We start from the raw sequence: 25,219 nt of genomic DNA on the forward strand, positions 1-25,219 counted from the left end.
GTATATATGTCATTAAAACTATTTAAGTCTAATATTTATTTTGAATTTGTGTGATTGATAAATTACAATTTTAGAGACTAAAATAGTGGTAAATTTTAGTAAATCTCAAATACCACTATTTCAAAGATTATTCTTTTGCATTTTGAATTAAATAAAAACATAAATAAATCAATTAAACCAACCATATGCACCCGAGATAAACTTAATTGATTAATCTTTTTAATATTTTTATTATTTAAGCTTTTAAGTTATTCAAATCAGTTTAAAAAAATAATTTATAGTTTGCTCAACAATTTGATTCATTTATTTATATATAATTTATCAATATGGTCTATACATAATTAAAAGTGCCAAATAAATTTATAAATTTATAAATTTTATCAATAATTTGGTCTCTTGTTGTCTCACGATGTTTTGTTTGTAACTTTTAAATTGATTTTGATTTAAAAATTAAGGGTTTTAATATAAATAAACCTATCAAATTGAATAAAATTACACAAATATATGAAAACAATTAATTTAGCAAATAAAATTATACTCAATGTTATTTGCATATGTATTCATATTTCATTGATTATTCAATTTTATTAGTAATAATATTAGACAGTCAAATATTACTATTGTTATTATTTAAATTACAATGCGTTTTAAAAATATCTTAATTATCTTAAAACTAGAATTTAAAATCAATTCAAATATACGAGATAAATGTTTTTTTTATAGATTTAAGTCTTTAAGTTAGTTAATTTATATCTTTTGTCTCTAACTTCCTTTAATAATTCCTGAAAATTTTAAATATTTTATTTTAAGTCCAGTCCATACTCCGATACAAAATTAATTTGTTGATACAGAGATCATATTATTGTGGGTTATGTTCCTAAAAGATAATGTTAATATAGTATTTTGTTGGCAAAAAGTATAATGTTAACATAAGAAGTATTATTAATGTCATGCTATTAATGTAAAATGGGAAAATATCATAACCTGAAAAAAAATATAATTTTAAAAAGAAATATGAAAAAGTTTCACCAGTAAGAAAAAGAGTGCGACCAAATATTTAATTTTAAAATACAATGTATAAAATGGTCATTAGTATAAGCCTAAGCATTCAAAGACAAGTTGCGTAGGTACAAGAGAATTACAAAGCATTTATTGAACTGAATGAAATGATACAAAGAATTCATGCAGCGGTGATATTCCTTACTACAAACAAGACAACATTATAGAAGTTGACAGCCACCAATAGTCCTAGCAAGTAAATTTGAAGAAATTACGCCTTTCCTGCTGAACCAAAGAGATGCATCTTTTCTGCAACCACAGCTTTCATGGCTTCCTTAGCAGAAGCCATGACATGAACTAGATCGTTCTTGGGGGTAATCAGGGAGTCCATGTATGCTTTCCTTACTTCGGTGTTCACATTGAACTTCCTAACACCAAGATTTATGCACTCCTGTGTCACAAATCAAACGTTATCAATATAAAGTGAAAAAACTACTAGATTTCAATGTAGGGACCAGAAATTGGATACGTTAAGGGTAACTTAGAATTTTTGAGATGCATGTTACAACTGTACCTTGAACTCAACCCTAATAAAACGTACGTTTTACTTTGACGGACCAAAACTTAAAGACAACTTTCAAAATCTGTTGTTTATGTAACTGTACCTTAACAAGTTCTTTGCTCAAACCAGACGCACCATGAAGCACCAGATGAACTCCTTTCTTCAGGCTCAAAGCATGCAGCTCCTGAAAATGGTACAATGTCAAAATTACACAATTGAAATGAAAACCTCAAGTGTGGGTTAAATTAAATTATTATCCGTTGAGAAACTTGACGCATTCCCCACCCCGAAATATCCAATTCAGAGGTGGAAACACATAAGGTTGTCCTGAAATATCTGTAAGTTTTATCTTAACTACGGAAACTACTGCTGAAGAATATTGAAAAGACCATGCAAAAAGAAGTATTCTCAAAATAAGTGTAGGTCACCCAGTCTAGGTCATGGAAGTATCAGCCTAGAAGTCTGGTTTTTGCAATTTTACTAAAATTCATCACATGGGAGATCTGCAATGTTCTGGACTTTTCACTTTAATTCTTTTTGGGGTAGAATTTACCAATAAAAGCATAAACAATACAAAACAGAAATGTATTATCACCTTCAGCAGATCAAGTCTGAGATTTGGACCACTAGCAGGGTACTTCCCATGCACATTACCAATACACACTGCCAAAGCATCTATTCCGGTCTCATCTATGAATTTTGATGCCTGAAATTAATGCAATAAGCACAAAGGAATTAAGCAAAGCATGAGAACATTTTGAGTAGCCTAGAGGATAGGTAGCAACCATATTCACATCGGTTAGTCTGGCTTCAAACTCTTCTACAGTCAAATCATCTTCTGTCCCCGACAATCTTCCTAACTCAGCTTCCACCAGCATATTTTTTGAGTGCGCCAGTAATGTTATAAATTTTGTGAATGCAGCATTTTCGTTGAAAGAAAGATGTGAACCATCAACCATAATGGAACTGAATCCCTGGAATCATTACATTCACATAGCGGTTGAGATAATTGAGAAATAACTAACCACAAATAGATGCTGGATCATCTTTGAGATTGAAATGGTTCTGTAAGTAAGATTGTTATGCAAAGCAAGTAAAAATTCAAATTACCAGATCAAGAGCTTCCACAAGATCCTGCTTTGAAGTTCCATGATCAAAGTGAACAGTAATTGGAACCTGTCATATTTGAACATGAATAACAGTGAAATTTAAAGACACACTAATGGTTAGTTGGTTACTAAACCTACATACAGGTCTCTGCGTTCTCCCCACCCACACATGTTGAGTTTGTAACTTTATCAGATACTCAGTAGGACATAGGAACATGTTTAAGTAGTGTTTGTTCACACCTTAAAAAAACAATAAAATAGATAGGGTTTGCTCTCGGGGTCACTAAAAAATCCTTTAAAAAAGGACTTTTTTCCTTTTACCTAAAACACGTAATAAATGTAATTATAATAGCAAGGGTTTGCTCCAAAACAACACCCTCATTACTTTATTAATTGATACTGGTTTCTCTTGATTAATTCTCAACATAGTAAGCACAGTCACAAACTATACATATTCAAATTTTAAAGTTTTCGACATCAAAATTCGTTTATTTCATTTTCTAGCTTAACTTTCTTGTCGAAATCTTGTTCCAAGCTTCTTAGATTAATCTTAACGTTTGTTTTCTTTAGACCTCCATTACATTCAAATAAAATAAGGCCACTTACACTGGCTTGCTTTGCAGCAGAAATGCAACAAGCAACCAAGGGAATTCCTCCTTGCTTCAAGGCCCCTGGATGGATCTGAAAATTGTAAAGATAGTTCAGAAATATTTTAGAGTAAGAAAATTTTTTATACAATATAATAGAATTGTTGGTCATTCAAAAGGTCATTTAATATGATGCACATATGCAGGGAATTAATATGAAACAATTAATCAAGAACACAATGAAGCATCGTTGCTCCACAAATAATCCAAAACTCTTAATGAAATAAGAAAATACGAATAGAGGAATTTTGTTTAGGTTTCCACTATTTTCTCAAACTGGTGGGATCATGGAGATTGGACGTGTTATACAATGAAAGGCTGACAAAATGAATTTCACAAGGATAAATAAGTGTTCTTTCAAATTTTTTGTCATCCTGTAAATTTATAGGATAAAAAGACATCAGGATAGAAAAATAAGAAAAACAGCCAACATAAAGAGAAAAGATACTCTAAAAAACACTATCTGTGCAGAAGCTAAGCATTAGCCAGAGATTCAAACGAAAGTTGTGAAAAAACATAATGCTTAATACAGCATATCATGTGATTTCCCAGCAACATTACAGAGATATCTTTCACTATCTTTATTTGAAGAGCCTTTCGGTCACTAGTGCTCAGCAAGCAGAAGATAAATTTTAAGGAAAATAGAACAGAAGCAATCCCTCTAGATCCAGATCCCACAACAGACACTAGCAGCTAGGTTTGTCATACTGGTAGGTTCTTTGGTGCAGAACGAAGAAGCATGTTTAAGGAGTAAAATTCACATTTTCTCTTATTCAAGAAACTGTTCGTTACTTTTCGTTACGTTGACTTTATATGCTAAAAGAGTTACTTCAACAGTAACTTTAAAAAGAGTTACCCTCCATTTTCATTTTTCATTTTCATGCAATCTAATAGTTTTAACGGTTAACTCGTCTATAACTGTTGAGTACAAGAAAATGAAGGGTGTGGTTCTTTTAAAGTTGGAATAATTTATCCCTCCTCATTATAGAATACTAAAAATTTCCTTTTCCTTTAGAGCGTATGAAAACCTAGTTAGAGGAGTATTCTAAGATTATGATTTTACACCAATCTCATCAACAGGGTTAGAAGTTGGAACTCTTGATATTTAGCTTTCTATCTCAGTACTACTTTTTCCCCTTCGTTTTTATGCTATCACATTATGTATGTTCACAATAAAGAAAAGGGATTCAAACAAATCAATATTTTGATTTTGAACTAATTGTTCCAGACCTGTAATATAGCAGGACTCTGTTCTTCCTCTGCAGCAGAAACAACAGCTTCAACTCCTTCCAAATTGTAGACATTAAATGCTCCAACAGCATAACCACCCTTTTCTGCATTCTTTATACCAAAAACTAAAAAATATTAAAAGAGAATCAGTTCAAATTTGTAAAGACATGAACAAAAATTATCCTTACATTAAGAATTTCTTTCGTTGATGTAAAAATGATTGGGTAAGTCCATGACTTCACAACTTCTGCCAATGCTGTGCTGTTACCAACATTACCTACCAGAAGCGAATTATCTTTTGATAAGATGAAATATATCAAAAAGTACAGGAAATATATATTTTACGGCACCAGATACTAAGATTTAGTTCGAAACTGTAATTAAGAAGAGAAAAAAAGTAAAATTACAAAATTTACCAGGGAAGACAATGTAAGGAATTCCAGGATGTCTACTTTCAGGGCCTAATTGCCACAAGGGAATACCAGCAAGTGCTTGTCCAACTATCTTCGCACATCTTGCACCAAGGGCTTTTGTAGCGAGGTCTGAAGACGTAATACCACCCTGAAGGTGCTACGTTTGTCAGGTATGATTACCTCAAAATCTGCTTTAGTAAATTAAACAAAAAAATGCTTTGGAACCTATTTCTTGCTTTCTTGAGCATGAAACCTAAGTGACCATTTGTACTTCTGTACCTCTAAAAGGTTTTAATGAACTATACCCTAACAATACATTTCTCATGTCAATTAACTTCGTGATAAAACATAGCTAATAACATGATCATGATACAAAGTGTGCCCGGATGATCAGCCCAAAAACATGTTGGCAATATAAGCAATATTGATACCATTTAAAGTCAGTGGTATTTTTCCAAAAAAAAAGTAAAGACAATAGGACAAAGGAAATGTCATGTTTTCCAAATCAAAATGAGCGTTCACTGGGTCCTTAAAATATGGAGTACCTTTGCAATTATATAGCGAGGTTTTGTAGTTACTCTTTTCACTATTTCCACCAAAGCAGAACTCACTTTATAGTTAATGTCCAAACTCTCAGCTGCAGCTGCTCATATAAAGAAAACAGATTAGATTGAGGGGTATAACTTATATTTCTCCCACTTAATACACTACACTTTGCTTTGAATGGTAGATAAAAAGAAAGCAGAAGTAAGTAATCTCAGAGATGGATCTTCAAAGCAAACAGTTCCCAATATTACAACACTAATGAAGAGATGGGAAGAAGAAAAAACAAGCAAAAGAAGAAAGACAAACTTCTTCCAGTTATGAGATTTCGGCTGGTCATTATTAAAGTGTCTTTATGAGCTTTAAGATATACGTCTGCTAATTCAGCTGTTCTACTGATTTCCTCCTCCCTCACCTCAATAGGGCTCATTGCAAGTTTTTCAACTGATACCTAGTACAAAGAAACCCTTGTCATTAGATTGGCAAATGAAATTTCAAAAAAGAAATTGCGTTATGCATAAGAATGAAATGCCTTTGCTAAACAAACATTCATCACCATTCTCTCCATGAGAGAATTATTAACAATGAAAAATGAGGTATAGACTTAGAATTGTAGTCACCTCAATGCTTTTTAAGAACTGACCACACTGTAGTTTGAGTTCTTCAACCTGTGGATTACAACTTGCAAGCATAAGCATAAATGAGAAATTGGATATGCTTTAGATTAGATTTGGATATTAATCACGTTGATCACCTGCTTTGTTGTTTTTGGAACATAGGACCCCACAACTATCAGACCACCATTCTTTTCACTAGCTATTCCTAGATCACTTGGCAATATTGGAGGCTTAGAGATGATTCCCATAAGGGCAGAGACAAAACTAGCAGCAGTGCGACACAAGAAACGTTTTCCTGTCAATTCTGCCTGTTAATAAGAAAAAACAGTCCAATAATATTTGGATCAGTAATAAGAACACAAAAAATGAGACAAAAAGGCATGGAAGAGAAGAAGGAAGGTTTGCCTTGATCATTCCAAGTGCAAATACAGTCATGTCTCGTTCACTGGCTGCATTAACTATGCATATTGTCCCCTGCTTAATACAATAGACAGTCATAGTAAGTGGACTGAATATACCTTCGCATTTGTAATTTCTTACCTGGACAAAGTAGGCCACACGTTCTCTTCTTGAGAAGTTGAAAGTGTACAAACTACTATGCATGAAATATATCCCTTATTCTGTATACCTTCTGCAGACTGCACAGATGCTGACAAACTGCATTTGGACCTCCTTTCCTCAAAAGTTGGATAGAAACAGATGCAACACTACTTGCAAGTATTCGGCCATTTGTTTTCTCCTCTACCCACTATAATCGGATAAAAAGCAACTCAAAATTTAGAATTTATCCAAATCATGCAAAATATAAATTGCATTGACCGAGTCAATAAAGGGATTAGAAGCTTTACATCACGCAGGTTTGAAGATTTGTAGCCAAAGGAAGCATCTTTGGCAAACTCTGTGTCCCCTGCTGGAACAAGCCTGCAGTGAAAAAAGTTAAAACTCAGGACTCTAATTTGTTTCCATTCATAATTCGTTATAGCTAGATCATGAATGGCAAGACTTACATATCAGAATCATCAACATAGTGTGTGTCTGCAATAGTATAACGACCCCCTTGAAGGAAAAAGGGACAAATTATCCATGCATCCATTTCACCCAATACTGAAACAACGGCATCTGCTTCCTGTACACAACAACCTAGTATGATTTAGAAAATTGAAGAGTATAGATATTGTTTATTGAAATATGCTTATTGGGCTAAAATCCTTGCCTCTGGAAAATGACCTCGTAAAGTTGAATCTCCCCTCAAAACTACCGAATAGTCAATGTTGTCAAATGATTTCGCTGCAGTGTCCAGATTTCTGCAAATCTCTTTTATCAGTGCACTGGCCTGCCACAGATCAATCGTAAACTTATAAACTTGATATAGATGAATGTTGAATTACCCAGTAGCTTGAACTCTGGTTTGGACACAAGGCCCATTCTTCAGATTGTTTTAATTTATGGCTGGTGCTTAAAATTAAGGTGTCGCATGTATTTCAGTTCAAAACTTTATTCAGCTCAAATATTGCATTTCAGTGATGACACTCTTTCTTTGTACTTCAACGAAAAGCTTTTCCATTTCCTGGGCAACAATATGACAAGTGGTGGAGCTTGGTTGATTCAGTTGTGGTGGCCAAATACAAATAGTATCACTAAAGTAATTTAAATACAAATTGTTCTGGTGGCCTAACACAGAATATCTCTCGTACACTTGTAGCCTATTTACTCTTGAATAGAGTTGTTCAATATTTCACCCATGGTTATTAGTAGAATCCTTACAGAAGAGAGAAAAAAATAAAAGTATTTTTCCTGTTGTTCAATATTTCACCCATGGTTATTAGTAGAATCCTTACAGAACAGAGAAAAAATTAAAAGTATTTTTCCTGTTTACCTTGTCAGAACTAAGTGACCTGGAGTTTGTCAAAATGAAAAAGCATTTTGGACTTTTCCTAAACTGCTCAATCAGTGACTCAGTAGTCCTGCAGTGAAACATGTCCAATTGAGTAACAACTTGAGATTTTATTCAGGAAGATCTTGCTTTCAATCCCAATCTCATGATGACAAATTATTATTAATTGTATAAATGATTAAAAATGGTACAATATGAAAGAAAAATCAGTGCTTTGGTGGTTTGGTTTGAGGTAGCATGGTATGAGATACCTTTCACATTGATTCTGCCAAGAAAATAGAAATAGCTAAGAAAATGAAATAAACTTACCATTCTGTTAATACCTCAATATCATGAACAGTTTGTGTTCCTGTCGGATCATCATCTAATACAACTAAAATCTTTGAATTGCTTTCTTTTAGTGTTTGTACATCAAGAACATGATCTTGGGGCCACTCTGGTGGAAGAGAACGTAACATAGTGTCTTTCCTTTGTGCCTGAAGTTTTCCTTCAACTCTTACACCAGTTAGCATCTCGTAAACCTGTGCAAAAGTTGGTAAGCCTCCCAGGTTATTCCAGCCATTGTTAAACAAATGTAGATTGTATGTAAAGAGGATTCCAGTCTTTTAAGATAAGGAGAAGAGTTTATTCAATTGTTTTTATTTTCTAGTCAAAATCATCTCGAAATTTCAGAATTTTAATGTTTGGAGCAAGAGATCAAAATTATAACCGATGACAGTGAAGTTGCCACTGCTGATGATTGGTGAAAGGAGAAAGGAGAGGGAAAAGGTGCCAACAAATTCACACTATCATAGAATACCGTGATAACTATAGCTTCACATTCCCATAGATAGGCTGCTACATGAAAAATAGAGAGCTAGTACAAGGAACACTATCTTCCATCATCCAGTAACAAATAAAGAATTCAAGGAAATTGAGAAAAAGGAAAATGCAATTTTATAAAAATGAATTTCTCAGTTATTTATACAGAGGAATAACATGGGCTACAAACTAGACCTGAGCCTAAATAACTGGATAACCCAACTTGTGAGGTCCTAGAAATTATAATAATTAGGAAAATAAACAAACCAGGTTAAATAGATATTTTAAATAAAAGATAAAAGGATTTATTATTTATTTTAGAAGATTTATTTTTTTTAAAAGATTATGATAAGAGATAAAATGGTTTATTACAGAATGAGAGTTGCCCAACTAAGTGGTCACTCAGCAACCATATACAGGAATGCTTTAGATTGGAAAATATGTAAAGCTCAAACCCAAAGAAGGTCCTTCTTTACGTGTGGCCAAGGAAGCACAGTGAGATATATTATTGAAAGATTTCCTCCTTATATATATGTTTAAAATCTATTGTCATTCAAAAATGTTTTTTCAAAACAACCAGATATACACCATGGAAAAAACACAAAGAGGCAAGCAAAACTACAATTGAATTTGTTATAGAAAAATAAAAGTTGAATTTTATAGGCTGGGTTTGTGCATTATTGACGCTTCAAACTCAAAGAGATCTTGTATGAGGGGGCACGTTATACATAAAACATCTGGGAGCCTTTACCTAATGAAGAAGCAATATTACAAAAAATCCCAATTCAACAATACAGTAGAAATAGACCTGTAAAACATCTATACTTGACTTTCCAGCTAATAATATTTAGATCATGACATAATATCAAGATGCCCACATCAGTTGGGAATATGGTCAAAATACTCCTAAAGAAAATAAGACTTGGGTAATCCTTGAGATAAATTTTAAAGTTGAGCTAAGCTTAATTTACTCATAACGTATGAGAGCCTAAAGGACCAAGTTATCTAGAACTCATCCTTGCCAAACCAATTTTCTAATAACAAGTTAAATTTCAGCCCCAAATAGGTGGATTTTGTGTCAAGCCCGAAGATGGCAGACCCTAAATTGCTATTTTAGCGAGTTCATTACATTCTAATTGGATTTTGTGATGTCAGAAGAAACTAAAATCTGAAACTCTAGAGGTTCTACGAACTGAAATTAGTTATTCATACCTTGACAACACCAGCATCATCAATCCGTCCCCAGCCAGCAGAAGAACCTGTACAGTAAGTGTTAGGATATAATGTGTGCAGAATAAAAGGAAATAGATTAGGAATTAGTTGTTAGTTGGTTAGTTAGTTAGGTGGGGCTTTATAAGAAGGCAGTGAGGTCTTGTGTCAGGGTACTTTTTGATAATTTTGTAGATTGAGCTTTGGCTCTTTGTGAAGGAGAAACCCTTGGAGGAGGGAATGTTCTCCTATTCTTGTATTCTTTGGTTACAATAATAATACAGTTCTGTTTCCAGTCATCTGGTGAGTGAGTGTGTGCTGTTTTGAGTGATAGTTAGACTTCTTAACTAAAGAAGCCTAACAAATTGATCTGACCTGTCAGATCCTTAGGGGAGCATGATGGAAGAAAAGATGAATGCGCTAGAGGGAAGGATGGAGGGAAGAATGAAGGTTGTGGAAGGAAGAATCAATACTTTGAAGAGGTGGGCCAGCGAACATAAAAGGGAGCTAGCAGAATGGAGAAGAAATATCCAAGAAATCAAAGAAATGCTGTAGAAATCCAAGAATCACATAAAAGGCTAAGAAAAAAGTAAGAAAATTGTCAGGAAAGGAATGGTGATAAATTGTGTACCCTAAAAACATTTTAATTTCATAAAATTGAGGTTTATATTTCATAAAAAGCAATACAGTAGAAAATAAGACTTATTTTATTATTCTCAATTATGAAAAACACATTCTCATACCCTCTATTTGTAATAATCTAGTTCTCCTAAAAAGGAAAATAGGGAAACTAGGAAAACTAGGAAAAATAAAATAAAAAATTATGTATCTATTTCCTCTAATTAGGAAGATTCTAAAAATATTATCTCAAATTACAACAAATACATTTGTTTGAACGAAAATGCACTAAGAAAAATAATTCAAATGAGGTTGTGATTAGAGAGAAAGTACCTAAAGGGTCTATGGTGGATGTAAAAATGAAACAATTGAGATAATGAAAAATCGTGTAGTAAAAGAAGGGTAGGTGGTTACATAATAAACTAGAGGTTGTTTAGTAGTTTAAAACAATGAAAGGGCAGCTATATACAAATTCATTCCCTTAATCATACACGATTTCAAATTGGGTATACTCATACCTTTATCCAATCAATGTTGGGATTTCTTGTCTAAATAGAGGTCAGATTCGAACAATATTTGTGAGGTAGTTAATTTGTCATAATGTCCAACTATTTGTGATAACATGATATCAATTTAAGTAATAATATGTTCATTTAAAAATAAGATCATGAACAAAAAGATCCTACATGCACCATTCTCTGTCCATGAAATGATCAACTTCAAGTCTTTTTCTTTTTTTTTACTTCTGTCTATTAAAATCAGCAGTAGCAATGGCCAAGTTGAATTGAAGAGAAACATTAGACTGTATAAATCATTAAGATTCAAATTAATACACAGCACCTGCCAGATATAGTTGGTGAGCAATAGTTGATAGCTGAAGTGGAACTTTCCATGTAGATGATTCACGAGTAACAATTCCCTGTACATGAGTAGCATAGCAATAGTAGATATTACTAAAGTAATATCAGTACATTATTTAAATAAAGTGTCCCTGCTGAACAGAATGAGGAATATACTATCTTACCATGTCCTTCACAAAGATATCAAGTGCTGAACATGGTGTGTAATCATTGTCTATCATGTGTTGGCCACGATTCTCAAACATCCTGAAACAAAAGACATATCTTAAGGTTAGCAATTAAATTTTCTGTTAAAATCTATGAATGTGCTTTAGAAAAGAATAACGTAACACAAGGAGAGAAGTGAAAATATGTCTTTTGATGATTGCATAAACGCAATATATTTAATGATTGCATCATAGAAGAGACATACCAAGAAGTTCCCCCACTAATCGTAATGAAATTGAACAACGATCTTGTATTCAAACCCAACCGAGCTGCAAATGCTATTGCCTCAGCAGCTGCGGCAATGTGAACTCCAGCAAGCAATTGGTTAATCATCTTTATACCACTACAGAACAATTTTAACTGATTTTATCGTACAATTTTTTGAATTGATGATACTACATTTAGTGGATTTCAGTGTCAGAATTAACATTGCATTACCTGTTTCATGCAAAAAAGAAACAAGTATCAGTAATAATCAAAGGAAAACAATGAATTAATAGTGATTGGTAAATTAATAAATACCTTCCAGAACCACAACCACCTTTGATGATATAAAGCTTCTCACTCAAGGCTGATTTCAAAGAAACATAAATGAACTAGAAAAGTATTTCTGAAATAACTTTAAATCCAGAATTAGAATTAGCAATTTTCACTTCTATTATCAGTTCGTTTTACCTGCTAAGACCTGACCAGCACTCTTAAGGGCATCATCAGTTCCTGAAGCCATTATCTGAGGATTATTCATTACATCAGTGTCTTGGTACATAAAATCTGAAACAAAGTACCGATAAAAGACATAGATGTATTTCACACCGTAAGTGTTCCCAATGAGGCCCTCTGAACACCTCCAGAAACCGGGGCATCCACCAACTTCAAATTCTTACCTTCATCTGCATTATAATCATGTCGATGGTTACTAATAGAGTAATTGAACAAAACCTCTGCTTTTGTAAAACTGAATGACATTTGCCACATTAGAAAAATTGTTTCTGTTACATATTGTTGAGTTTAGTCCCACATCACAGTGCATGGAAATTTCTGTTGAGTTTCGTCCCACTTCAAGAAATTAGAAAAGAAATTACAGAATCAATATTTTTCAAATTTACATTTTGATTCGTTGGTTCCTGATTTTGAATCACTGGTAGTTAACCCTAGTTTCTTGCAAATCAGAATGGTTTGATTTTGATGATATTGAATCTCTGTTATTAGCAAAAGAAACCATTGATATAGATTCTACCTTGACTCTTAATCATGCTAAATCTGTTATCACTACTGAGACTCAAACTCCTCAGGCAAACTATGTGAATTCAAGCTCTCAGCCATCAGCTGAAAACATTGATACTGGTGGCCCTGGTAATTTTGGTACAGTGGCAGAGGTCATAGGGGTCATGGTTGTGGAACCTCCAATATTCAATGAAAAGTTTGGGCACGAGGCTTCCTATTGCTATCACAAATTTAATCTAAATTACGTACCTCTGCAGCAGAATTCTCCTTCTCAACAACAGTATTCTTTTCCACAGAACAACTATCCTTCATTTTCATTTTATCAACCTTACTATCCACTACAATATCAGCCGTAATCATATCCTCCTACCCAAAATCCTTACCAGTACATTATGCAGACTCCTCCTCTTCCTACCATTCCCTCGCCACAATCCACTTTAGCTAACATTACTCCTCAGCAACAATCTCAGAATTGGTATGTTGATTTTGGTGCTTCACATGTGACAGCAAACTCTCCTGATATCAAGTATTATTGGATAATTGTCAAGGTCTTCCTATTAAATCTACTGGTTCTATTTTATTTTCTTCCTACAATTCCAGTCATGTCTTCATCTTAATCATATTCACTTGTTCCTCTTATTACTAAATATTTAGTTAGTGTCAGTATATTAGCCAGTATATTGTTGCTTGTGAAAGCATATAAGGGTAAGTATAGACCATGCAACAATACTCTGTCTGTTCATCCTGAGTTATTACTACTAGCAAATCTACTGACACTTACTAAATAAGGTTGAAATGATGACATCAATAAGGTTGAAGTGAATTTTATCCTTTGAAGATTTTTAAAACAGAATTTCATCGTGTCTCTTGCTTGTCTAGAAACTTTTATCCAATTAATAACCTATGCAAGATTTCCTTAGATTGATTATTTTTGAAATTTTTAACTAGGCTAGCCAACTTTGTGATCTATTTTTCCTGATATTTGTATGGCACATGATTCATTTTCTTAAAAATTATCCCATATTATAAAATGTACAAAACTTATGTATTACGATAGGTGTTGTTCTCTAACTATGTTTGGAATTTCATCTTGAAAATTTACATTTTATTAAATGCACTATGAACTCCAAATTTAATTGGAGAACAGCTCCTACCTACATACAATATATCAGCTTTGTCCTTATGAAAGTAAAAAATTCACAAGTCCAAAGTTCAGTGTGCACTTGCACAGAAAAGGAAATGAAGAAAGAAATTCAGATACTAAATACATATTAGATAACCATATTACTGGAGGAGTAACGTACTTTGCAATCTATGCTCCAACTGACTCACGTATGCAGGGGAAACCGTGGAAGAAAGAATGATAGATGCTCCAGGTGTAAGAGCTACATATTACAGAAAATATATCAGTACAGTTAAAAAGACATCTTAATAGGGGTGTTAAAGATATTATATGCACCTGAAACTGCACCATTTTCTCCATATAAAACATTTTCTGCTTGCGATTCATTTGTGACCATAATTATGAGAACTTCAACATCTGTGAGCAAAAGTAAGTGAATGACTTCCTGGTTTAGGAATAGCAAGTTATCCTATATAACAATAACATAGATTCTAAAGAAAAAATAAATAAATGGGTTGAATATATCCTTCTGCTTATAAGTAGAACTGATTACGCCAGAACATATCCTTCGGTGTTGTAAGAGCTGACATCAATGCTTAGTTCTAATATCTAAACTACTAAAGTTTCATTTATTGTTGGATATATTAGATTATTAGATATTTTATCTTGATATCTTGTTTTTATCTTTTATTTTTAGTTACTTTGTTACTATTCTGTATATTTTGAGCTTAATCCATATTTTCTTTATTATAAATACAATATCCTATGTGTGTTATCTATACAAGAGAGAGATTAATCTCAAACCTATTTTTCACTATGTTCAACATGGTATATTAAGGTGTTACAATCCAATAATGGTATTATTATATCTCAAAGGAAGTATATATTGGATCCTAATACTAAACTTCTACCAAATCAAGGAGAACTTATGTCACAACCCGAACAACATAGAAGATTAGTTGGAAAATTAAATTATCTTACAGTTACTCGGGATTTGGGGTTCAGGAAAGGAAATAAAAAGGCAATTTTTTATTTATCTTATTATTCACTACACTGCTACTGTTTTTGGCTTTTTATGTAGCATTTTATTTATGGGTACGTAGTATATAGCAATTTACCTTTGCTCACTTCAGCTGGAGAATTTCCAATGAGGCCGCCAGCATCTGTGAATCGTGTTAGGGTTGGTTTATACACCTAGAAAATGAAAAATTGAAAAGATGCTTATAGTGATAACATAACTTTTTCTTCCATGATATTAAAGTAATAGTTTGATCTTTGCATGAATATACAAACACCTATATTCTACGCCATAAACAGATATACAACACATTCTACATGTAAATAATACAGAATTAAAAAAACCCAATCATGCAATGTAATCCATCATTCTAATTTTTAATCGAATAAGTCAAGCCACTTCAGTCAAACAAGTAGCATTTGTTTTTTTTTTTTTTTAAATGATCAAAACAAAACGGTACTCGTTATTTTCCCTAACAAAATTTATACAAATAAAAGTCAACTTCAAACATTTAAAAAAAAGGTTTTCAAGTGCTTTTAGATATTATAGTTGGACTTGACCCTTGATTTTATAGTTTCTGATACAAAAATCTACTTCCAGGCACCAATGCTATTGATAATGTAAAACCAACATTTGTATTAACTTTGGTCAACCAACTCACTACTAAGATACTAACGTCAAGTCTCCTAGCAAATTTGTTAGTTAAATGCAATACAACTTAAGATTTAAGAGTGAGAAATTACGTCATAACCAACAACGCAGAATTCTGATCTCAGTAAATGAGTTGCCATGCCAAATCCCATAGCTCCAAGGCCGATAAAACCAATCTTTCTCACACTCTTAGAATCAGTAGTAAATTTAGATGCCAGTTGCTCTGGGTTATACGCATCAGCATTTGCAGCATCTAAAATTTTAACCCCGTAAACCTTTTCCCAAACCTGTCATTAAGATGAAGAAAAAATGCTTAACATTAGAAGTGCCCCTATAATGGTATCAGATACATAATGTATCCGTCCATCATAGATGTTAAGAGAGCACACTACGGATTCTAAATAAAAAATCAACTTCTGATTGAAAATTCTCAAACAGATGTTCATCAATAACCTTGGTCAATACTGTAACATCTTCTCCACTATCAACAAGTGAAGCCCCTGAAAAAATAATTTTCCAAACTATGTAAGCTGGAAATAAGTTTTTAATTTTTATGAGGGATGTTTAGTTTACCAGTTTTGTACCGTGAATAAGTTGAAGATGAGTAGCAGCCAAAATTGGAAGCGGAAAAGTAAGTGACTTGGACATATTCAAAATGGTTTCCTTGAACATTTAAGCAAATTTTAATATCATTATAGTGTTTGCAAAAGAATAACAACAACGAAAGCAAAAAACAAAATGAATAACATAACAGTGCTTTTACACACGCACAAAGTTGCGGTAAGACAAGAAAAATGACAATTTTGAAAACAAGAGTCATGTAATATAAGGTGACTCAACAAAAGAAAAGTGACTTCATTCATGGATATGAAATAGAAACTCAAGGCATTAACTCCTAAAAAAGAAAGGGCTAAGGCTATTAAGTGGGCCCATAAAATCCTTGATATCTCTAGGACATCATTTCATAGAAGAGCTTGTTTGTGTTGGAGGACATAACAATGACAAACTCAAACCTTGAGCTGAAACTATAATTTAATTATAGGTGCTTAAAATCAAACTCCTTACATTTTGGTTTTCAAGGCTCTAATATCATGTCAACCGATCACTTCAAAAGCTTAAGCTACAGGGTGGAGGTTCAAGAATGGCTTACGTCTCTGACAGCAATTAATCACCTTTTGTATCACAAGATTATATATAATGTGTAGTAAATTTGTAGAAGCTGTATGTGTTTAAAGTTTATATGTTTAATACATGTGAACTGTAAGAAAAACAGTCTGACATTTTGGCCTTTATAATCAATGCTTCAAATTTATTATAACATGGATCAACAATTCATCTTATGACATTAATTTCAAACAGTGTTAATTTATGATAATATATTAAGCCTATATGTTGTTTCTTTTACAGATTTTTAAATTTGTCCATAAATATAAAATGTGCTTTTTAATATTTAAAAAGTTAAAAGTTGAATTTAAAGGATAGACATCGGAACAAACAAAGACAATAATCAACATGAAATCCACTGAATTGAAAGGATAAACGAAGAAACAATCCGTATGGGTAGTTTCCATTTGAAATTTTTCTACTGATGAGGCAAATAGAAACAATTTTACCAGAAGAAACCATTTGAATGGATTGTTTCCATTTGGAAAATTCTTATTTGTGAGGTTTATACGATAAAAGTACTATTAATGAAACCATGGTAGACTACTTCTGATTTTGATGTAATCATATAATCATCAAATATGACAAAAAAACAATTCAGATCTTCATTAATCTTACCAACTCCTTAATAAAAGTGTTCAGAATTTGATGATTAACCTCTCCCTTCAACAAAAGGGGTAAATAATTCTTGAACGCCCTACAAAATCAATGAAATTATTTCCACCTTCCAATAGAGGAGGAGGGGCATCAGGTAAACACATACCATGAATTTCCTGCAGCATTGGAAATTATATCATAGATTATCCAAGGATGAATTCCAATTTTGGCACCAAGAGAGAGAGCCTCCACTGCATTAATGAAATGAATGCCTTCCAGCATCACATTAACCATTTTAACCTTGCTGCAAAGGAAAAGGATGAAAAATTTAATAAATCTAACACATATAAAGAACGCAGCAACCTATAATAATAAATCTTGGGTTGGATGGATATTACATGTTAGGATTATAATCTAAGTTAATTATTTTCACTTCATGGGAGAGGGAGAAAAACAAGGAATGGTCCAGTTAAAAAATTTCATGTAATGGCAAGATTAGGTTTTAAAAGAGCAAGAACGAAGTAAACCTGCCACCACCAATTTCACCCTCAAAAGTGAAGAGCTTTTCACACATTGCTGTCAATAAAAGGAAACAATAAATTAACCTTCAAATATAACTAAAACAATGCATATCAAGTTCAAAAACTGTTTAAAACAACAGATCTAAATTTTACCAGTAAGAATATGATGTGCACGTGCAATTGCATCTAGTCTTCCAGATGATACAATCTAAATATTCAAGAAAAAATAGTCAAGATACATGCTAGGTATCTAATTAGAGAAGGAAATTCATTTTTATTCTACAACCCAGCAATAAATTATTAATACAAAATAATGAGACAATAGCTTACGATGACTTTTCCATTCGAAGCATCGGATCTCCCATAAGAGACATATGCATCAACAACATAATCAATCTCATGAATTTCTACACGATATACAAATAAATATGGTTAAGTTTAGACTCCTTTAACAAAGAATCAACAATCTTATAAAGCCAAAACTATCATGGCATGTATTACCTGCTAGATCCTTCTCCAGTTTATGGAGAAATGATGGTAATAAGGTGGAACGGAGAATAAGAACAGTATCTGGTTTTAGACCTGCATAACCCAAAATACATGAAACAAAACCCTAGGACGTAAAACCTGTTTAATGCCAAAAAGCTGCATGGAGACCTTTCAAAGCACCCTCATCTCCAAAAATGAGATCATTAGTTTGATCTATGTGAGATATTAGGATAACTAGAGCTGTTACATCTGCAAGTGGGACAGAAATATATGTATTAGGGAGACCATGGAATAGTGTAATCCACATAAACTGTACAATCATGTTCTAGATAACACCAAGGGACAGTTAGACTGACAACGTCATTCCACTGATCATACTTTGAGAGAAAACCATGACCATACCAATAACACTAATAATAATTCATTAAGAATCATCTTTCTTTATATGATGACTAGTTCTTTACTGAAAAGTCATGTAAAATAAATAAATGTTGAACTCGAAGTAACATGAAATATGGCAAAGCAGATTTTGTGTCTAATACACGTTCACTAGAAGGAAGTTTAAAAACCTAGTATCTTTTTTTAATACAATAATGCAATAAATGCAGTATCTAAGAAAAAGTTGCAAAACCGGAAAAGCAAGCAGAGAAAGGAAAACACGCAAAAAATAATGAGAGTAATTCTCCCCAGAAAATGATTCTCTGGACATCTATTTTAATTGAAAATGTCCTCGACAATTACATACAACGTCCTCTAATGCTTATAACCGAATCCCATGTCCAAACTCTCTCCTTTAACAACCAAGACCACCCCGTGTCAAGTTGAAGGCTAGAATGTCAAAACCCATATTATAACATTTTCACGCGGACCACCTTGAGAATGGAAGAAAACGGAGAGATTCCACACCAACCAAACGAGCCATGAACAAATTAATATAAAAGATCACGAAAAGCATCTTCCATCTTAAACCTTGATCCTATGGCTTATGGGTCTTTTTTTCCTTATATGCTGTTTCTTTTCTCTTTATTATCTCAGGTAGTACTTCCAAGTCACACTTACTTTATGAGAATCATGCCTTCCATATAGATTTGAGAGAGATGGACGTGCATCACTGGAGGGACGCTTTTGACCAAGAAGTAATGTTCAGCCTTAACAATCCAACTGACAGGGTCTTCGCCGTGCTTTGACAAGAGTTGCAAGTTGTCTTCAACAGTCACGAGTGATGCTGAGTTAGAAAAACGGTGATCCAGTAGGGAGCTTCTAAAACCCATGCGCATCTCAGTAGAAAGGGAGGGGACACTCTTTGTTGGCTCTCAAATGCTAAGCAGGGAGTTGATGAAGATGAATGCTTTTTGAATTTGATATCTCGGATCAGAAGAGTCGATAGAAATGCAGAAAGCTAAGACTCTTAATTCTCGTGCGCATGCACTAATGTGATCATTTACTCTTAAGGAAAGCACAAAATGTTATCAGAGGAGAGAACAGCCAAAAGAGTAATCCTTTAGGTAGAAGAACGCCATGACTTAAGTAACATACAACTACTTTATCCTACTTAATATTCTCACCTCCTTGAAGAATATATTTACCACGAAACAAGACTTTTAGCTTCATTGTCTGTAACTGAGCAACTTTAGCTTGCAATTGATGACAGGTGCTGTCACTCAAATGACATTTATGGATTTTAAGGTATTACGCCTAATGTTTGATTTTTAAAGATTTCCGAAGTACATTAATTATAAAATTAGAATTTAGAATGATATCGCATTTTATATAACTAATTTATGAACTTACTACAACAAACTTGAGCAAAGAAATATAATTTATGAAATAGTCAAAGTCAATCATATGGCTGAAATTTACCTCTCCCAGCTTCCGATGGGCTTGAACATCTCACTCCTCCAAGCTTCACGATTTCTTCAATGACAGGATTATTTATCTACGGAACAATACATTCCAATTGTATGAATTAAATGCAACCTCTCTTAGTAGTGGTGTTTAACAAACTAAAAAGCAAACAATAGTTCCAATAAAATTCAAATAATAGAAAATTCATCACTAGTATAAAAAAACTTTTTTTAAAGTTTTTACATCGAGTACTTACATTAAATAAGAGTCAAACATAGATACAAAAGACATAAATTTACATCAAACAAGATATTCGACGTAAATAGATATGAAATAATAATGAAAAATATCAAATTCACAATGCCTTGAGTCAAGAGAACTTATTGGGTTAACCTGGCGGCAAACCTGTGGATGTTAGAATTTGAATATTTTTAGTACAGATTATATTTTCATTCGTTCTCAAATTTATAGTGGTCTTCTTAGCAACAAAAAATTATAGTTCTCTATTTGTTTAAAGACTATATGCACTTATTGGTTATCATGAAGGAAAATATTTTCACAAGAATTGCCAATATATGTTCATAAAAATGTATTATGTATGCCGTTGATACCCAGCTTTCATATGATTCGACAACTTAATGTCATTCTAAGATAGAATCTAAGGTAATTAATTGTTTCTTTTTTTGGACAAAGAGATTTTTAAGTACGCCCAAACTGAAACATAACTTAAATTACTAGCCAGCCACCTATGCAAAATAAGTTGTTAGGTGTTCAACAAAAAGTCCTAAATTAATTTTCCTTAACTGCCCGGTATATCCTTTATATCCTGTAAACAACAACTAAACTTTAATTATATAATAATTTTATAAATATAAAAATATTATGGACATTAAACCAAGAACCATGATATTTTAACAACTTTTTTTTTACCAACTTTTTTACAATAGATTATGTATCACTATTTTATTTATTTGTACGTTTGAAACAGAACAATCACTACTACACAAATGGTTGTAAAAAAATTTTAAAAAAAAGTTGTTAAAGATACATTTTTCTTAAACCAATCTTATTAAACTCGGACTAATCATTCAACCAAAACGATTTGGTTCAGAATTTAACAAAACGAATCGATATTAACAAAAGAATATTAATTAAAAATACATAAAATAATATTAATCTTTTAAATGTATGTGCAGGTTTAAATAGAATGAGTGCATATTAAAATTTAAATTATGTACATATTGATATTTATTAAGAATAATAGTTTGATATTGAGTAAAATCACAATCAGTTTTATATAATAGTTTTAATTTATTATTATTATGTGTTAAACCTATTTTTAGTAGTGTGACTGGGTTCTTTTTTACTAATTTTGTATCATCCGAAGCAGACGTCTCACAGGTTCCTAGTTCGACAAGAAATAAGTTCCCAATCAGACAAAAGAACTGAATTCCAGTCCAACGGGACTGGTACATTTTTTAAGTAGAAAGCTGAAAAAGGGTTTGCCTAATCCGACCAACCAAAAGTTTGAGACACATTGGATTTGAAAAAATTATATTTTTTTATGCAGGATGGATTCAACCTGACTCATTTAAACTCGACTCATCCGATCTACCAATTCACCTACCTAATTTTATTTTATTAAAATTTAATTTTAATTTTATAAAAAATATTTATTATTTTTTTGTTTGAAAAAATTATTTAAATTCTCTATTTTCAAAACTAATTAAACACATGTTATGAGTGAAATTTGGGGGTGAAATTTGTTTAAATTTGAATTATAGAAAGTTTGTAAACCAACCATGGTGAGGTCGGGTTTGAATTTTTTTTACTCGCTAATAAATGAACTGAGTTGAGTTGACTCAGTAAGTGATCAATTTTTGATAAACTGGATGACCATTTTGAGTGCACTCGTTTTAAGAATGATCCCAAGAATTAAAATCACAGCAATATAATATTTAAAGACCAATTGGTGCAATTAAAACTTGAGATTTATAAGACCAATATACCGTGATTACAAATATAATATAAAAATTAAATTAAGTCAAAATCTTATTACAAGTCTTTCAACTTAAAAAAGGAAAAAAAGAAAAGTTCAGCCTAAAGTTCTCAATTCAAACAAGATTTCTTAAAAACAAAGCTGGATGAAATTTCCAATCTTGTGCGTACAATTTTCAAATTACTTTTGAGATGTTAATAAATAAATAAAAATTCCCTCAAAATAACTTACATTTTCTATGTTCATTTCTCCTTCTAAACAGATTCTTACATAATAATATTATTATTATTACGATAAAAGTTAGTCTTTATATATGGATTAAATTATATTTAATAAAAACAAATTACATGTTACATAAATTTAAACTTCACCTAAATTAGCTTATAACTAAATTAAAATCTTCATAGACTTTTGAAAATTAAATTGATCATTTAAAAAAAATTGTTAAACAAACTTGAGCTCGTGATAAGGCTCAAAGAACAATGTTACCATTTCAAGGCCAGTGCAAGGAAGGGATAACCTCGATACCTCGGATGAGGATTCGTTTCACTTGTGGACACCTTTGACATTTGGATAAGATTAAAAAATGCATATTTTCTTATGATGTATCATTTTTTTAAGCTAACTTGAGAAAAATATTTTTTTATTGATGAATATTAAAAATTGTGTTTGATAATACTGGAAAATTAACTATTAATTTATTTGACTCATTTACAAGTTAATTTGATTAAATATTTTATAAATACTTTAAAGTACTTTAGTTTGAGAGTTAACTTGTGTTAATTCAAATTTTTTTTTATTTCTTATATTTTAATGTATTTTTTACTACTTTTATTTTTTTTACTATTACCTATTTTACTTCAATAGAGACAATTATATTATTTTTTTGTATTATGCACATTGTTTTTTAAATTTTATACACTTCAAATCAAAAAGAAAATCACATTGAAGTATATACAACTTTTAAAAGAAAAATATAATACTAAAAAATTTAATTATTTAAGAAAATAAAAATATATTTCATAATAATATATTTTCTTCGCTACAACACAAACTTGACTCATATAATAAATTTCTGTAATTATATTCTTTTAATTTATATTTCACTTATCAAGTAGTTTATCGATAAGTTTATTCTATAAGTGAAAAAATTTTAAGTCAAAGGAAAATAAGAGAAAATAAATTGTGAATAAACAGCTCAAATTTAAAAATAAAAATAAAAACAAATAGTGAATAAACAGCTGAGATTTAAAAAAAATAAAAAAAAATCAAATAATTTGTCTATAAAAAGAGAAAAAAAAAATGAAGAGCAAAATAAAAAAATAAAAAACCATAAAAATCCTGCTAAACAAAATGGTGCGACACCTCACCACAGGAAAGAATAAAAAATTAAAAAGGCAATCCAGCTCGCAAATACCAGTCTAATCTCTGTAATATATTTCTGTTAGCAACCAAAATTTAAAATTACAAATTATATTGGTTTCATTTATTCTTTAATATTTTAACTTTAATTCTATAAATTTAATAAATATGAATCAATAAAATATTAAATTAAAAGAACTAAAAAAATTGTTTAACCTACACTTTTTTTTTCTCAGCAACAAATTGAATATTTTTAATCATACACTGAGTCAATGCATTACTTTTACCCTATGATCAATGCGTTTTAAATCTTGTTTTAATGATAATGGTTGTACAGGCCTATTTCCCTATCAGAAAGAATAACGACAAAAACTAAAGCAGAAAGTAAAAAACAAAAGAAATTATGCAAGCTAAAGGATTAAAAGATTAATTAAACCTAAAGAAATTATATATTACAAAAAAAAATGTAATATGGAATTCACTTTTCCAAACATTCTTTTAGGGAAAATAACATTTTGACACCAATATTTTGACACCATTTTGACACTGCACACATGTCAAAATGTGATTCGACGATTTCAAATTAGAAAAAGAAACTTTGGTTTTTTCTTCCAAATATACCCCTATTTCACTTTTTTTTAATTTGAAACTGTTCAACCACATTTTGACACGTGTGCAATATCAAAATAGTGTCAAAAATTGGTATGAAAATATCATTGTCGTTCTTTTAGAAGTAAATCGAACCGTTGAATGTAAATGACGACCTATATTTTACCTACCGTTGGATTTTTATTCAACGGATCAATACTAAGTCACTGCATGACGTGAGAAAACCAAAATGTGAGAGCACACAATCAGATTCCTAATTCCTAATTCGCACCTACCGCAAAAAAGTGGAGTATGCTGTGATTCTAGCGTGATAGATCCTATTCGTATGACTGCTCATATGAGACTGTTCAAAGAAAGCTAACCTCAAAAGCTCGCACACCGTATCCACGGCGAATCGCAGAATGCGCCATCTCCAAGCTGAACTCATCAACGCCGACAAAACCGATCGCCTTCGGAGACGTCATTGTGGAGAACCTTCCGATTGATTTCAGTCCACTTCAGAGGAGAAAGAGACGAGAATTAAATCAATAAATAGATAGGTAAAGTGAGAATCGAACTTAATTGAAACAGAAACGATGAAATGGGGAAATTGCAGAAGTTTGGACAAGGAAGGAGTAAGGAAATTACGCCTCTGTTCTGTTCCTTTTTGTTTTCTATTTGCTGAAAAAAAAATTGGAGACTGTTGCAGAATGCGCGATAGCAATGACTATATAAAGATTCCCTTAGACGGAACCAATTATTAAAGAAATGTCCTTACTGGATCAATTATTAAAAATGTACAATATTTGTCATTCATTCTATTAATTTCTCTAATTTTATCCTCCATAAATTTCTTTGCAGATTAATGAGTGCAGTGCCAATTATTTCATTTTAACATGTGGTTTTAAATTCAATTTATTGTGATAAAA

The 25,219-nt window shown here is 31.8% G+C and overlaps 1 protein-coding gene across 1 annotated transcript; it reads right to left on the minus strand.

The window, feature by feature from the left end:
• Window positions 1–1,056: 1,056 nt before the first annotated feature.
• Window positions 1,057–25,038, minus strand: LOC106770472. Its single transcript, XM_014656282.2, has 43 exons — window positions 24,939–25,038; window positions 24,674–24,806; window positions 20,357–20,432; window positions 18,665–18,745; window positions 18,509–18,589; window positions 18,338–18,414; window positions 18,161–18,215; window positions 18,014–18,062; window positions 17,653–17,790; window positions 17,508–17,586; window positions 16,310–16,388; window positions 16,179–16,225; window positions 15,818–16,012; window positions 15,175–15,250; window positions 14,393–14,473; window positions 14,238–14,318; window positions 12,523–12,599; window positions 12,385–12,439; window positions 12,232–12,280; window positions 11,915–12,052; window positions 11,667–11,748; window positions 11,483–11,561; window positions 10,028–10,074; window positions 8,324–8,535; window positions 7,997–8,084; window positions 7,334–7,453; window positions 7,128–7,246; window positions 6,969–7,041; window positions 6,749–6,868; window positions 6,526–6,594; window positions 6,258–6,428; window positions 6,124–6,171; window positions 5,813–5,954; window positions 5,506–5,603; window positions 4,964–5,108; window positions 4,736–4,824; window positions 4,548–4,658; window positions 3,277–3,351; window positions 2,672–2,737; window positions 2,347–2,535; window positions 2,157–2,267; window positions 1,665–1,745; window positions 1,057–1,450 (listed from the first exon to the last, which is right to left on the minus strand). The coding sequence occupies exons 2-43, from the start codon at window positions 24,773–24,775 to the stop codon at window positions 1,271–1,273; spliced, it is 4,131 nt and encodes a 1,376-aa protein (XP_014511768.1). The 5' UTR covers window positions 24,776–24,806; window positions 24,939–25,038; the 3' UTR covers window positions 1,057–1,270.
• Between the last annotated feature and the right edge of the window lie 181 nt (window positions 25,039–25,219).

Source organism: Vigna radiata, chromosome 1, assembly GCF_000741045.1.
Source record: "Vigna radiata var. radiata cultivar VC1973A chromosome 1, Vradiata_ver6, whole genome shotgun sequence".
Lineage (NCBI taxonomy): Eukaryota > Viridiplantae > Streptophyta > Magnoliopsida > Fabales > Fabaceae > Vigna > Vigna radiata.

Coding starts and splice junctions, on each gene's coding strand:
- LOC106770472 (XM_014656282.2), bottom strand. CDS start 24,775: ATGACGTCTCCGAAGGCGATCGGTTTTGTCGGCGTTGATGAGTTCAGC. Junction 8,536..10,027: donor ATGATGCTGGTGTTGTCAAG/GTATGAATAACT, acceptor ACTTTTGCACAG/GTTTACGAGATGCTAACTGG. Junction 6,595..6,748: donor ATCTGTGCAGTCTGCAGAAG/GTATACAGAATA, acceptor TGTATTAAGCAG/GGGACAATATGCATAGTTAA.